The following is a 15,230-nucleotide window of genomic DNA, read 5'->3' on the forward strand; positions in this document are numbered from 1 at the left end:
TATTTACTTTGTAAATGTAAAGGTTTTCATCTTGTTTCCCAGAAAAGATAACAAGGTCTGATTCTTGACTCCACCACAGTACCTGTCTTATAATAGAATGTTAATTTTGATGTTCCATTAAACTGAGCAGATAGGAAGCATAATGATAAAACTATGCATGAGTTATGCCTATCACTTGTGCCGGAAGGACAAATGATAAATCTAATAAATACTCCTAAAAATCCAAATTATAAAAATCTTAATAGTCATCATTACTAAATACTAATATTAGCATAAATTATGTAATTACAAAAGTCTAATAACTTTATAACATTTTAACTTTATGTATACCCTTTTTATTTTACCAAACTACCAAGTTAACCTTCTCTAGACGTTGGCTTGCAGTAAGCATTTTTTGTGTAATTATATTACTTTCCTAATTATTGTCCCAGATGTAGAGTACTATTGGATTTTCTATTATAATTTAGAATATATTGCATGAAATCATTAAATATTCACATTCAAAACTAATACTGCTTATATATTTCATACTAATTTAGCTGCAATCAGATGAGTATTTAATGGAACACAGTTACCTTTTAAAATGAATTGGGAATTTAATCTACATAGCAAAATATTTATGACCACATTACTAGAGTATGATGGCATGCCATGTGAAAACAATGAAGTTGTTTATTTCTCCATCGGTCTTCAAGATTTTGTTCTTCAGGTTGTTGGAGCCTTCCCAACTTGCTTGTTTCCTTACATTTTAGAAGACTATTAGTAATTCTTGTCCATTTTACACAGTCAAATGAGAAAGCTGCTCTCTGTGTCTGCTTGCTATACAAGAATGAGAAAACAGTAATACAGAATTTTTTTATATTGTTTTTTCTAATTACTGAATCATTTGGAGATTTTTAGGTATAGACTTTTAGGGAAAAAATAATATTTACATATGGTTTGTCATTTTTATTTAAAAGAAGTTTAGGGAATACTTTGAGAAAGTATTTGGAAATAGGAATTAAAACCTCAGAATATCTTTATTGTGTGGACAAGAGTTATTAATATCTACCGCAAATCATTTAAATATTTTTCATATATATTTGATACCACGATGTCTTGATTGCTTAAATAGCCATTGAATGAAAGTGAACAGGACTTCCATGAATTTTACCTTGAGTTTTGTCTCCTATGGAATAAATTCATATTTATGAATTTTGATTATCAGAAATTAGACAATTATTTTGTAAGACGGAGTATGACACCTTCTGTCTTCCTCACCAGGGAGTCAAAGCACAGTTACATGGACTTGTCATAAATGACATCATTTTAATTAAAATTGATCATTGTGTTTTATACTTAGAATTATACTCTGACTAGAGCCTGTTAATGCAGTAAAGTTCTTTGTTGTTTTTGGATATTTCATCTTAGAACTATTAACATTAATAGCAATTGGGAGTAGTTTCCACAATAGCTATAAATTTTATCCTATTTTTTTGTTTTATGTTTAAATCAATTACAGTTGCCTTACTCAACTTTATCGCTACTGATGCATTCACTCTGTTAAGGGTTAGCAGATTTTATGCTGGAATTGAATTTAAAAACAAGTATCTGGCTCCACTTAAAGCTCTGAAAATACAAGTTGTTTTTTGCATTTATTAGATATTTCCCTATTAACAGAATAGAAATGGATAATAGATGCTTAACATATACACTATGACCAGGGAATGTTTTCAGTAGCTATAAATGATAACATGTATCTAGTTCCCCAGACACATTTCTGTAGGTGTCAATGCTCTTTTTCTCCAAGCATCCAAATGCCTGGGGTTGAGTGTAAAACAACCTATGAAGACTGTAGTAACCATACGTGTTGATCTCTTATTTTTCTAACAAGCCATTCATCAGAAATGACTAGAATAGCATCTGGAAAATGATTGCTTTTTAAGGTTTTACGTATTAATACAGTTACAAAATTTTGATAAGCAATTTTAATGTTGAATACAGATGTTTCTTTATTAAATCACTTGATTTAAAATTTACTTTGATTAAATATGCATATAAAGTCAGTAGTTTTTATTTTAAAGATACTTTTCAAAAAATTTAACTTACTGTACATTTTACATAAATCTATTTCTACTGGAATAAAATTAATCTTTTTAAATATTCAGGTGACAGACAAAGAGAAAATTGACCAGCTTCAAGAAGAACTTCTGCATACTCAGGTAATTCTGATGAGTAGAAAGGACCAGAGACTTTATCTTATACTTAAGTTTGATGATGTGGGAATTTTTTTAAGAGGGCAAAATTTGGAGTGGTTTGATGATACAACCTTATTATCGATAGATGTAAAAAAAAATGCAAAAGTAAATTGAGAAGTAAAGAATACAAAAGGAACTTGATAAGTATGATTAACTCCTTTATGTATAAAAACCTACTTTTGAGTGAATCTTGTGCTTCTAATTTTAAAGAAAAACTGCTATGGAAAAAAAAGTGCAGAAAAGCAACTTTTTCTTATATAGACCTATGCTTGCATTTTTACATCGGTAGGCTAAAGTCATAGAAAGTTGATTTGAGTCCACTATAGTTCGAGTCATCCCTCAGGATCATTTTCCTTTACTTCTCTAAATCCCAGGACCAATCAGTTAATGACTTTTCTAAATGTATTTCTGGCACTAATTTGAAAAGCTCTTCTCCTCTAGTTAATTTACCATTCTTTTAAAGACATGTTTTTCTGGGCAACCTGATGAGTTGGTAAATTCTAGTGCAAAATTGCCTTGTCACCCACTCCATCATTAATTCATATATTATTATCATTATTAGTGTATTATAATGTAATTTAAATATAGTTGTAATATATAACAGTTATGTTAATTTACGTAGATAACGATATGCAATGATTAATTTTTTGTTTTTTATGTTAAAACTTTTTAAGGGAATGTCTTTTTGGGAAAAAAATAAAAGCGATCTAGATGAAATTAAACTATATTTCAAGTCACAGGTTTTCCTAATATCTGTGCATTGATTTCCTTGATATGTATGCATTGATCCTCATGTCTGGCTCTACCATAGAATCACTTGTGCTTTGGCCATCACCATGTATGTTTTTAAAGGCTTCCTGGCCAAGCAATTCCAATCTTCAGTTCAGCCAGAGGTTAAGAATCACTGGTCTCAAAGTGTAGTCTCTTGGAGCGGTTGCATCAGTATCCTTTCAAGAACTTGTTAGAAATGCAAATTATTGACCCCTTCTTAAACCTCCTGAATCAGAACCTCTAGAAGTAAAACCCAGCAGTCTTTCTTTTTAAAAGCCCCCAGATGATCCTGATGCATCCTTAAGTTTGAGAACTATTGGTCCTAGGTCTCTGGAGGACAGCTCAGTAACACATCTCTGCAGGATGGCTGCAGATGGTACCTATACCAAAGATAGTTCCTTCACTGGAATGTAGACCCCGTAATTGATTCTGTATTTACAGAGAAATGAGCCAGTGTCCTACCACCCTTGTATATCCATTGATATCAACTCTCTGACTTGTGCAGATTTGTAGTGTCAGCCAGTGGGCATTGACACACTGTGTGAACATTTCCCGACAGTAAGCCGTGGGGCTATCTCTATCAGTGGTGTGCAATAGAAATAGAATGCAAGCCACATGTGTAATTTAAAATTCTTAGATTCCAGAAAGATAAAAAGAAATAGGTAGAACTGATTTTGGTAACATATTGTATTTAACTCTGTAAATCCCAAGTTCATATCATTTAAACATGTAATTAGTATAAAAATGGTAAAGAGGTATTTTAGTTACTCATTTATTTACTGAATGGTAAAAATCACTGAAAATTACGCTGAACAGTACGTCTCAGTTCCGACTAAGCACATTGCAGAGCGCCCTACGGCCCCAGGGGCTAGTGGCTACCATGATACACAGCCAGGATCTAATCATGCAAGAATTTTGTTGTATGTGTTACTACCACATACAAATGGACCAATGCTGTTGAAGATGCTTACGGCAGAGTCTAGCTTCTACCTATCCCATAGTACAGTCCTACTGCAGAATGTGCATTTTTAAAATTTGACTGAAGTTGGACATTCCCTGAGGATAGAGCCCCGACTTCCTATTACTTACTTTGTTCTTAGAAGATTACAACAACCTAAAAATTTTCCTAATGATGATTTTCCATTTTGAAAGTCATGATATAAGTTGGACATAAACATTTTCCTGGTTGTAGGAAGAAGTAATTCTTATTAGTGTCTGAACACTGTTCATGTTTAGAGAAGAAATGATAGTATACACACTGAGATGACCAAGTAGGAAAGGATCACATTTATTTGAGGAGAAAAATGTGTAGCTAAGCATCTACTTTGACAAAACAAGCTTCTTTAAATCTGTTTTTGTATCAGTATTTTAAAAATTAATGTGTAATTCTCTGGCCATGGAAACTTAACCAAAATTTGGAGAATTTGAGCTCTTGACTCTGACCTATATTCAAAACCCTGTGACCTTGGATATGCAACGAAGGGTCCCTTACCTCAGGTCCCTAATCTAGATCACCTTCGCCTCATGTAAAGACTTAAGGAAGCTAATGAAGGTAAAACACTCAGCATCCAGCCTGTTGTTACATAATACTCAGGTACTTTTAGCTGTTGTTCTTTTATATCATTTTAATTACTATATAAAATAACATGGGTAATGGAAAGAATTTGAATTTTTGTCAAATGTCCCTATTTTGAAGGCTTAAATTTTTGATATAATAGGAAATACTGTTTCAGAAGAGTGCACTTAAGGACTTCTTTAAATTCTTATATTTTAGTATTTTTAAATAATTCAATTTCTTCAATGTAAATAGCAAAGAATTTTCCAAATAAAATGCTGAATTTCAATCGAAAACTGTAATGAATACCCCCATTTGTATGATAGAATTTTCATAATTTATTTTATTCTCTCAACATTTTCAAAGCTTTTTAAATGAAATAATTCATTTTAAATATTCAGGAGACATGACTTCAGGATTTCGGAAGATTTTGATTTAGACTTAATTAACTCTTCTTTTTCTTATATAGTCATGGTATTATTTTGTTACAGTTAAAGTACCAGAGGATCTTGGAGCGATTAGAAAAAGAGAACAAAGAATTACGAAAATTAGTATTGCAGAAAGATGACAAAGGCATCCATCACAGAAAACTTAAGGTATTTTCATTTTACCTTAATTTTGTTAGTTCCAGAACTTTGCCACTTCGCATTGTCCATTTGTCAATACTAGTTTTTAAAGGTTCTGTCCTTTTCTTTCTAATCTGGTATTCTTGGGAGATAGGAAAATCTTTTCCTATATTAAGACACTTCATAAATTATAGTCTCCAGACATTTGTTTCGTGTGAGGCCCATAAAATCTTCATCCTTTTAACAGTTCTCGTGAATTTATTTTTTTAAATACCTAATTGTTTTTAGGCTTCTTTAATTCCTACAGCTGTAAATCAGAATTGTGAGTTGAGGGACGTTTAGATATGACTTAGCATCATAACTTATTTATATTTCCAATGAATGATTAGTCCACCATCTTCAGTTTTAAATGAATTAATATTTTCTTCTGCAAGGTTTCTTAGGCATTTTAAAGCATTTTTGAAAAAGCATATGTTGGTATTTTTATCATCAGCACATTGGTAATTACCATTATCAGTAAGTTAAATCTCATTGCCCACTAAACCAAGCTGTATGTGCTGAATTAAATTGAAGTAGTATTTTTAACTTTAATCTCATACAAGTAAACAATTTGTGTGTAGTAAACCTACAGTAAATCATTTCAGAAGTATTCTGAAGCCAAAGTCCAAAGAAGTAGTTTAGTTTGACCGACATGTATTAGTTCTGATGCTAAATCATGACTGCCTAAAACAAATAGCATGGCTTTTCACAAGTGACACATGGCAGTTGAGAAAAGTCATGTCCAAGTGTTAAGATACTTTGAGAGTTCACCTCAGAAATGGCATTTTCATAAAATGAAATGGTAATGAACATTTCAAGAACTTTGTGTATTTTTTGGTGGAAGGAATAGCAGTTGCTTTCTATGTAATTACTTGTAGGTGTTAAGAGATGAAAGGAAATGTGGGCCCTCGTTTTGTTCCTACCATGCACTGAAACTTGTCTTTATTACATGCTTGATAGTAGCCCTTTTTTCTCCTACTTTTTTGTTTGCTCATTCGTTCACCAGATACTTTTCTGAAGCTTATTATTTGCCAGGTACCAAGTTCTGTCCTGGTTCTAGAGAAAGAAACAATGCAGGATATCTGCCTCTGATGCTCTCACACTTGAGTCTGCCCAACTCTCATAGTACACTTACTCATTCCTACTGATTTAACAGTCTTGTGATTTCTTCTTTACTTTTATCCTTTCTAAAGTTTCTCTCTCTCTCTCTCTCTCTCTCTCTCTCTCTGCCACCAACCCCCCATCTCTGATATACATACCAAACTTGATACAGGATGATTTCCTTGCAGTTGGTCACCTGACTCCTTGTTTGGCCTTTGTGGTGTTAATAGTCTCCCTTTGTTTACTATTTAATATTAGTTCTTCAATATTAAACAGTAACTTCCCTCTTTTAACATTTAATCGGAAGATTAGGAAAGCCTCAGTTAATTTACTATATTAAAATCAGCGAGACACCTGGGTGGCTAGGGGTCCCAGGATCGAGTCCCACGTTGGGCTCCCTGCATGGAGCCTGCTTTTCCCTCTGCCTGTGTCTCTGCCTCTCTCTCTCCTCTCTGTGTCTCTAACGAATAAATAAATAAAATCTTAAAAAATAAAATCAGCATATCTCTAAATAAAACAAATTGAATAAGAAAAAATGAAATTTTATTCTATACTGTTTTACTATGAAAGTGTATTTATGTAGTTAGAAAAAAACAATACAATCACTATGGAAGAACATTTTGTATTTATCAGCTTTTTTCCCTCTTGACACATTTATTTCTAAAATTTGTTCATTGTTTAATATTAATTTTTAAAATTTCACAGAAATCTTTGATTGACATGTATTCTGAAGTTCTGGATGTTCTATCTGATTATGACGCCAGTTATAATACACAAGATCATCTGCCAAGGGTAAGTGAAAAATTAATACACAGTGAACCTGCTCTTTTTTTTTTTTTTTTAACCTGCTCTTTAGCAAACGAACACTTTAGGTTTTTAAAACGTTATATAAAAAAATAAATAAATAAAAAGTAAAAAAGAATAAAAAAGTTATATATACATACATACATACCCAGACACAATGTAGACATATATATATGTACACATCACACAGACATAAACAGAGACGTATATTTTTTACTTATATAATATTTATGTGCTCTAGATGATGTCTTAAGCACTAAATGTTGTTTGACTCTTTTGGTCTTTTAGCTTATTTATATTTATGTGATGAAGCAAGGTTATCAAGTATTTGGCATTATGTATTTATAACATCTCTGAAACTGAAAAACCTGAACAGTGGATTAAATTTATCAGCAAGTGAAATTTAACATCATAGAATTGAAAATGTCTTTATACAGAGTAAATTAGCTGTAGAACATGAACGATCTGGTTTTAGAAGTAGTGGTTTAATTAACACAAGTTTTTATTAAAAATTTGGTTATAAATAATGGACCCAATTAATATTTTGCTATTTATATTTTCAATTTGCATAGAGATAACAACCATCTTTGTTTTAATGAATGGGATTTTTAAAATTATTTAACTGTAGATATTTTAAAAGACTGAAAAATCTCAGCAGTATTTCAAATCTATTTAAAGATAAGTTTGTATTTAAAATCTGAATTAAAAAAAAAATCTGAATTAAATGTTATTTGTTCTCTGTTAAGGTTGTTGTGGTTGGAGACCAGAGTGCTGGAAAAACTAGTGTGTTGGAAATGATTGCTCAGGCGCGGATATTCCCTCGAGGATCTGGGGAGATGATGACACGCTCTCCGGTTAAGGTAGGACAGCAGCTCATCAGGTTAAAGCTCCGTGGAAGGTAGCTACTACAGTGAAGTTTGTTCATTGTGTTGAAATGAAGAATTGTAACTGAAAAGAACTGATGCATAGTATTGGGAATTACTCCCTGTTGTGGAAATTGGTGGAGGCACAGCCTAGAGGCTAGTGTGACAGGAGCCGAGAGGGTGATAGAAAGAAGATGGGAGAGGAAGGCAGAAGCATGGTGGGCTGGGCTACACAGAGCCATTGTTAGGACTCTAGATTTTATTCGGATTGCGGTCAGTGAAAAGAGTCAGAAAATGAGAATATTGAAAGTGGAGTCAGTAGATACAATTTTCCAGTTTTACTGTAAGAAGACTAGAGTACTGGGGCAGTAGCAGTTGAAATATTTTGGATCAAGGGACAGATAACATACTGATTGTAGTGATCTAGATTGAGAAGTAAAAATGACGAGGTGAGAGAGGGAACAATTGCAGTAGCAGAGCCTTTGAGGTAAAAGGCTGGGACTCAGCATGCAATGGATAGAAGTTATAACAGTTCATCCATGGTCACAGCAAGAAAGTCTGCGGCTACAGTCTTTCATTCAACAAATACTTTTCGAGTGCTTAATATATTCCAGCACTGTTCTAGACAGTGTGTTAGTTAAGCAAAACAGATTCTTGCCATAATGCAGGGCATGTTCTAGAAGGGGAAGCAGGCAATAAATAATAAGCAAAATAAATGACTAAATTACATAGTATGTTAGAAGTGCTAAGTGTTGTGCCACCAAAAAAAAAAAAGTGGAGCCAGGTAAGGGGAAGGTGCCAGGAAGACTGCATTGAAGTGACATTTGATCCAAGAATTGCACAAAGTGAGAGAAGAAGTCATGTGGATATCTAGTCCAAGAGTGTTCCATGCAGAGAAAAAGTTAGTGCAAAGCCCCTGAGGTGGTTAGGTGGCTATTGTATTCGAAGCCAGTGTGGCTAGAGCAGAGTGAGGAGTAGCAGATGATGAGATGAGACGAATAATGGGATGCAGGGGGGAAGTAGATTATTAAGGCCTTGTTGGTCATTGTACAGACTTCAGTTTTTATTTTTAATAAAATAGGGAGCAAGTCCAGGGTTTTGAACAGAGTAATATTACCTTTTTTTTTGAGAGCAAGAGAGCATGCACACACATGCAAGGTGAGGGGTTGGTGCAGAGGAAGAGGGAGAGAATCCCAAGCACACTCCGTGCTGGGTACAGAGCCTGACTTGGGGCTGATCCCAGGGCCCCAAGGTCATGACCTAAGCCAAAATCAAGAGTTGCGTGCTCAACTGAGCTACCCAGGCACCCTGTATGGTACTACTTTTTAAAAAGCTCATTGTGGTTGCTGTGTTGAAAGTAGACGTAAGCAAGATAGGTAGAACCATGGAGACCAGATGGGGAGCTATTGCAGTGTTGAGGTGATGTTTTAGACCAGGGAACTAGCCAGGAAGGTGATAAGAGGTGGTTAGATTATGGATCTATTCTGAAGACAAAATCACTAGGATTTCTTGATGGACTCGATATAGAGAGAGGCAGTTGCTAAGATGACGCCAGTGTTTTTGGCCTGAATAAATCGCAGCATGTAATTGACATGGGGGTGTCAGTTTTTTCTGGGGCTTCAGCACCTTAACCCAGGGCTGCTTGATACCCTGATCTCTCATCTTCCTTCTTCAACCCAGTAACACTGCCTCAAGTTTTAACTTTTTCTCTTATGCTACCCTGTGCCACAAATCTGCAAGCACCCCGAGGGAAAACAACCATGAGAATGTGCCCTAAATTCCTCTGGGGTCTCGGACCAAGGCCAAGCAGCCGTGGTTGCTCTCTGATGCCTTCAAACAGCTGAGTTATGTTGGTTACCCCGCCTGCTTAGCTAGTCTCAGTAGAAGGAATTGTATTTTAAAAGTGAAATAGAATCATTCTAAAGAAGCTTGAAAGTTACGAATGAAAAGTAAAGGAACATGAAGTTTAGAAGTTGTCATGAAAGCCCTGATAGTTGATATAGCCCTGATAGTTGCTAGAGAACTCCTTGTGTGAACGTCACACTCCTTGGGTGAAGGCTGCCTTAGCTCCCCTGTGGTCAGTCTTGTGTGCACCTGGGTTTGCTTCACTGTCCTGTTGGCTCTGTGTGTATTTCTCCCAGGAGGTGGTGAGGTCTAAACCAGGGACAGGGGGTTCTTTGTTTCCCCTCCTGCAACACTTGACGCAGTGAGCCCTCAATAGATAGAAGTTGAATAAAAGGATTGTCCTTTACCTAAATTAACCTTGGGAGTTAAATGCAAGATTTATTTTTGTCTCTGAAGTTTGAGGTTGATGGTTTTGTGCTTAGGCTTAATAGCATTGACTGGGAAAGGAGAAGGGTGGCAGCATTTTATTCTAGGTCATGAGAGATAACGAGTAGCCGGCAGTCTTGTTGGGAAATTATAGCACATGCAACAGATGTATGGACAGTACAGATAAAAAATTCTGTAGTCTCGGCACTGACATGTTGACAGCCTTCCGGTATATTCCTGAAGTGTACTGTGAGGGGATGCAGTGCAGTGGGCCGAAGACCACATACGGCCTATGGGATCAATATGAATTGTAAATGCATTACTGCATCTCGATTTTCCGTTGATTTCAGGTGACCCTGAGTGAAGGTCCTCACCATGTGGCCTTGTTTAAAGATAGTTCTCGGGAGTTCGATCTTACCAAAGAGGAGGATGTAAGTAGAATTTACACGAGGTTCATGTGTGTAACTCTGTAACTCGTGTAACCTTATGAAAGACAACTAACTGGAATATTTGTTAGCTGAAGATTTTCATAGGATTTTGTTGTTTTCCATTAATAGCTTGCAGCGTTAAGACATGAAATAGAACTCCGAATGAGGAAAAATGTGAAAGAAGGCTGTACTGTTAGTCCTGAGGTAAGTGTTATAATTCATTTTAACAATGTTCTATGGAAATCCAAAGTTTATGATTTGATATAAATCATGATATTGGCATTCATGTTTAGATTGCAGCTATTCTAAAATACATAGTTTTTTTTTAATATTTCAAATAATGTATCATTTTATGGGTAGTTATCTAGAATAATTAACTGAAAGGATCAGAAAAAGAATAACTTCTTTCTGAATGGGTGAGGTACAGAATTTTCAGAATATATATCATCAATAAATTCCTAACAAACTGCCCCCGACAATTAGTTTTGTTTTGTTTTGTTCCCTGAGTAGACCATATCCTTAAATGTAAAAGGTCCTGGACTGCAGAGAATGGTGCTTGTTGACTTACCAGGAGTGATTAATGTAAGTGTATATAAAACATGTATTTTGTCTTGTTCCTATTGTGAAAAATATGTAAAATGACATTTAAAACCTTTTTCTTCAAGACTGTGACATCAGGCATGGCTCCTGACACAAAGGAAACTATTTTCAGTATCAGCAAAGCTTATATGCAGAATCCTAACGCCATCATACTATGTATTCAAGGTAAATCTTATCAAAAGGTTTTAACTGCACTGATATGCTTCCTTCGTTAGCAGTCTCAGCTTTGCTCTAAATGTGCGTGTTACATAAACATACAAGATAAATGTGTCTTGCCCTCCCTTAAGTCATTCATTTTATTAGTAAATAGAATTGAAGTTGGGAATATTCTGATAAATTTCATGTAGGCATCAAGATCTTTATTGACTAGAATTTCTTCTCATAACTACAATAAATGAATTAGAAATATTTTCTTAACTATAATGTAGATACAAGGGTGTAGCATATAGAAATTTTAAGATCTACTTTGTAGTTGTTACAGTGTCGTTTTTCAAATTTTTTTCAGATGGATCCGTGGATGCTGAACGCAGCATTGTTACAGACTTGGTCAGTCAAATGGATCCTCATGGAAGGAGGACGATATTTGTTTTGACCAAAGTTGACCTGGCGGAAAAGAACGTGGCTAGCCCAAGCAGGGTGAGGGAAGTTCTGTACTGTCACGGAACAGTCTCTAGAGTACAAGCTTCAGCTATGACAGGGACTCGTTATACAAACAAAAACAAGCAAACAAAAACTTCTGTGGATTACTTTAGTGGGATTTTTCTTATGAAAAACAAAGTATTAGAAAGTCATAGTAAATTCTTAAGCGCAAATTTGAGATATAAATAAAATCCCATAATTTCGGTTTGTTTGCTTCAGAAATTCTTAGAACACTATATTAATGTTGCTTACTCTGATTTAAATCTTGTATGCTGACAGTCATTAACCACTTATTAATTAACCACAAATTAGTAACAATTGTGTTTCTTTTCTAATTTGATTTTAGTTGATGTTCATAAATTAGCGTAGAGCCAGTGACACTATAGATTCCTTTTGGACATTGTGTCCTCCCCCCCGCTCCCGCCCCAAAATAAACATTATCTTTCCTAACTGATCAAAGACTATGAAGCAGATTTTTCTAATATGGAAGGCACTGGATTGGGGTCAGGCCTCAGCATTCTTATCCATGCTCCACTACCAACTGTCTCTGTGTCCTTGGGCAAATCTTGTTACTTCTCTGCATCTAGTTAGTGCATAATCCATCCTATTAATCTAGTTGATCTCTTGGGTCATTTTCTTTCTGAAATTCTGCAACTTTATACGCGGGGTTCAGTGTCCCTCCTGTCCTTCTCCTGTATCAACAAAAGAGTTTTATTTCAAGATAACATTGTAAGTGATATTAGGATGCGGGTCCTGACTGAGGACACGTTCTTTACTGAGTTGTAAAGGCAGAAGGTAGCGGTTGAGAGTAGAGAATCTAGTCAGAGTGCTTGGTTTCTAATGCTGGCTCTCCTGTTTGCTAGCTGTGTAATGTTGGGTACATTTTTAAACCTCTTTAGTGCTTTCAGTTCCTCATCTATTGGAAATGAAGATATTAATGGTACTATCTCATAGGTTGCAAAATGAGTAAAATATTTGTCGTAAAGTGGTTAAAATAATGCTTGGCATGGCCTTATATACATGGTGGCTGTCATCTGCTATTGTATCTTGATTCCCCCATAGAGCAACTTCGGATACAAGTATGCATCCCTTGTGCTACTGCGCAGAGTTCTCTCCTTCCAACTTTCTGCGAGTGTGCCTCTTGTGCCGGGTTCCCAAGATAGACCACCCCAAAGCTCACTGATTCTATAGAAGGACTCCTAGGACTCCGCACAGTCATCCTTAAACCTAAGATCTGTTAACAGTGATTGGATACAAGGCCAAATCACAAAAGACAAAAGTGTAAGGATGGTATCTGGCAGAAACCAGGCTCAGGTTTCCGGAGCCCTCTCCCAGTAGAGTCCTGCAGGAAGTGCTTATCCCTCCAGCAACAAGTTTCTCATGAGAGACTCCGCTCCTAAGGTTTTGACTGGGGGCTGTGCATGTAGGCACCCTCAGATTCCAGACACCCAAAGGAAAGCAGATGTTCAGCAGAAACCACACTACTTACACAATGAACCACTGTTATATGGGGAAAGTTTTGTATCAATGTGGTAATTGTTTACCACTGAGGTCCTCAGATGCCAGCCAAGGACGAGCAGGCCTTTCCAGGACAGCAGTCTCAGACCTGCTATGTTAACTCTTCTCTGCACAGCCTCCATGACCTTTGCTTCGCCATATTTTGAGGGGGGAGGCCTGCTGTGGTGGGTAGTGGTCCTGGTATGGAGGCGGGGAGAAACGAGGTAGGAGCAAATTCTGTGCCTCCTTCCCATGTCTCTTCATTTCTTTCATTCCTTTCCCCTCTTCTCTAGGATAGTGAGTTTGTATTTCTTTTAAAATGCAGTTGAAGTTTATATCAGTCCTTTTTTATGCCAAAGAGTCAGCATTAGCTCAGGAGTGTAACTTGTCTTAGAGGAGGGATTCTTATCTCAGTGTTAATGTGAATGGGCTCCTGGGAGCAGGAGCACTCAAATTGTGTGAATGATAGATCTCTGTGCAAATACACATTTTTCTGGGGACAGAGTCTTTAGTTTTTATTATATTTATTAAAGGGTTTTTGACCCTAAAAGAGATGAGAGCCAGTGGACCCGAATATTTTTAAAAAGGGAGTAAGATAGGACAGTCCAACTTGGATAGAATATATCTATTTGAAGAAGAGCATGGGGAAATAATCATCGCTGCTGCCATTTATCGAGTGCCCCTGCGTCCCTGGCACTGTGGGATGTATCATAGTGCCTCTGAGAATCTTCTCAACAGTCATTTTGAAAAAAGTAAGTAGCTCCTTAAGGTCTTATAGCTAGTAAGTGGTGGAGCTAAAATTAAACTAAGCCTGACCCCAAAGCACTACACATCATTCCAAGTTTTAATAATGCATTTATGTCTTAATAATGTATCTTTTAGTGTAGTGAAGTTAAATATTTTTCCCTCAAATAGCAATTGAAAAACATTTTGATACTTCTGTACAGATTTATATATTTGACTGAACATATATATATATTTACAGCATTATTAAGTTTGCTTTCTGAATAGTATGTTATGCTTTAAAAACCTTGTATAAACGTACATCTCAAATTTTTTTCCCACTTTTAAAAATAGATTCAGCAGATAATTGAAGGAAAACTCTTCCCAATGAAAGCTCTAGGTTATTTTGCTGTTGTAACAGGAAAAGGTATGCAAAGATGGATTATTATAATTTAAGTTTTTGTTGTCTTCAGATAAGATTAGTTTTCTTAGACCTCCATCATCTTTTCCTAGGAAACAGCTCAGAAAGCATTGAAGCTATAAGAGAATATGAAGAAGAATTTTTTCAGAATTCAAAACTCTTAAAGTAGGTATATGGTTTAAATATTTAAAGATTTTGTAGTGCGGGAGTAGCTTACACTGTTTTTATTTAAAAGTTTGTTTTATAGCTGTTAGTTTAACATTGAGTTTCCAGAGTTTTTCCCAAATAGTGATCTGTATCTAATAGCCAAGTCCTCAACTAGTCAGAATTAGGGACAGCTTATCCTATGATACGGTACATGCTGGTATAATAAACTGCCTCTGAAAGACAACACGGACACCTCTTTAGTTGTTTTACTTATAAATAAGTATTTATAGTATTTATAGTATGCCCTAAGTGCTGATATTTAAAAATCAGCACTTAGGGCAGCCCGGGTGGCTCAGCGGTTTAGCGCCGCCTTCAGCCCAGGGTGTGATCGTGGAGACCCGGGATCGAGTCCCACATCAGGCTCCCTGCATGGGGCCAGCTTCTCCCTCTACCTGTGTCTCTGCCTCTCTCTCTCTCTCTCTCTCTGTGTCTCTCATGAATAAATAAATTAAAAAAAAAATCTTTAAAAAATAAAATCAGCACTTATATTTTTACTTATTTATCTTTT

The 15,230-nt window shown here is 35.7% G+C and overlaps 1 protein-coding gene across 5 annotated transcripts in view; it reads left to right on the forward strand.

Moving 5' to 3' along the window:
• Window positions 1-15,230, forward strand: part of OPA1 (OPA1 mitochondrial dynamin like GTPase) — an 85,737-nt gene that overhangs the window by 23,700 nt on the left and 46,807 nt on the right. For all 5 annotated transcript variants that reach the window (XM_072727256.1, XM_072727255.1, XM_072727254.1 and 2 more), the window contains 11 exons: window positions 2,148-2,201; window positions 5,055-5,159; window positions 6,975-7,061; window positions 7,820-7,933; window positions 10,558-10,638; window positions 10,765-10,839; window positions 11,146-11,217; window positions 11,301-11,400; window positions 11,741-11,871; window positions 14,449-14,521; window positions 14,608-14,680. In XM_072727256.1, the coding sequence (XP_072583357.1) occupies window positions 2,148-2,201; window positions 5,055-5,159; window positions 6,975-7,061; window positions 7,820-7,933; window positions 10,558-10,638; window positions 10,765-10,839; window positions 11,146-11,217; window positions 11,301-11,400; window positions 11,741-11,871; window positions 14,449-14,521; window positions 14,608-14,680 (965 nt within the window). The remainder of the gene's footprint in view (window positions 1-2,147; window positions 2,202-5,054; window positions 5,160-6,974; window positions 7,062-7,819; window positions 7,934-10,557; window positions 10,639-10,764; window positions 10,840-11,145; window positions 11,218-11,300; window positions 11,401-11,740; window positions 11,872-14,448; window positions 14,522-14,607; window positions 14,681-15,230) is intronic.

Source organism: Vulpes vulpes, chromosome 11, assembly GCF_048418805.1.
Source record: "Vulpes vulpes isolate BD-2025 chromosome 11, VulVul3, whole genome shotgun sequence".
NCBI classification, from domain to species: domain Eukaryota; kingdom Metazoa; phylum Chordata; class Mammalia; order Carnivora; family Canidae; genus Vulpes; species Vulpes vulpes.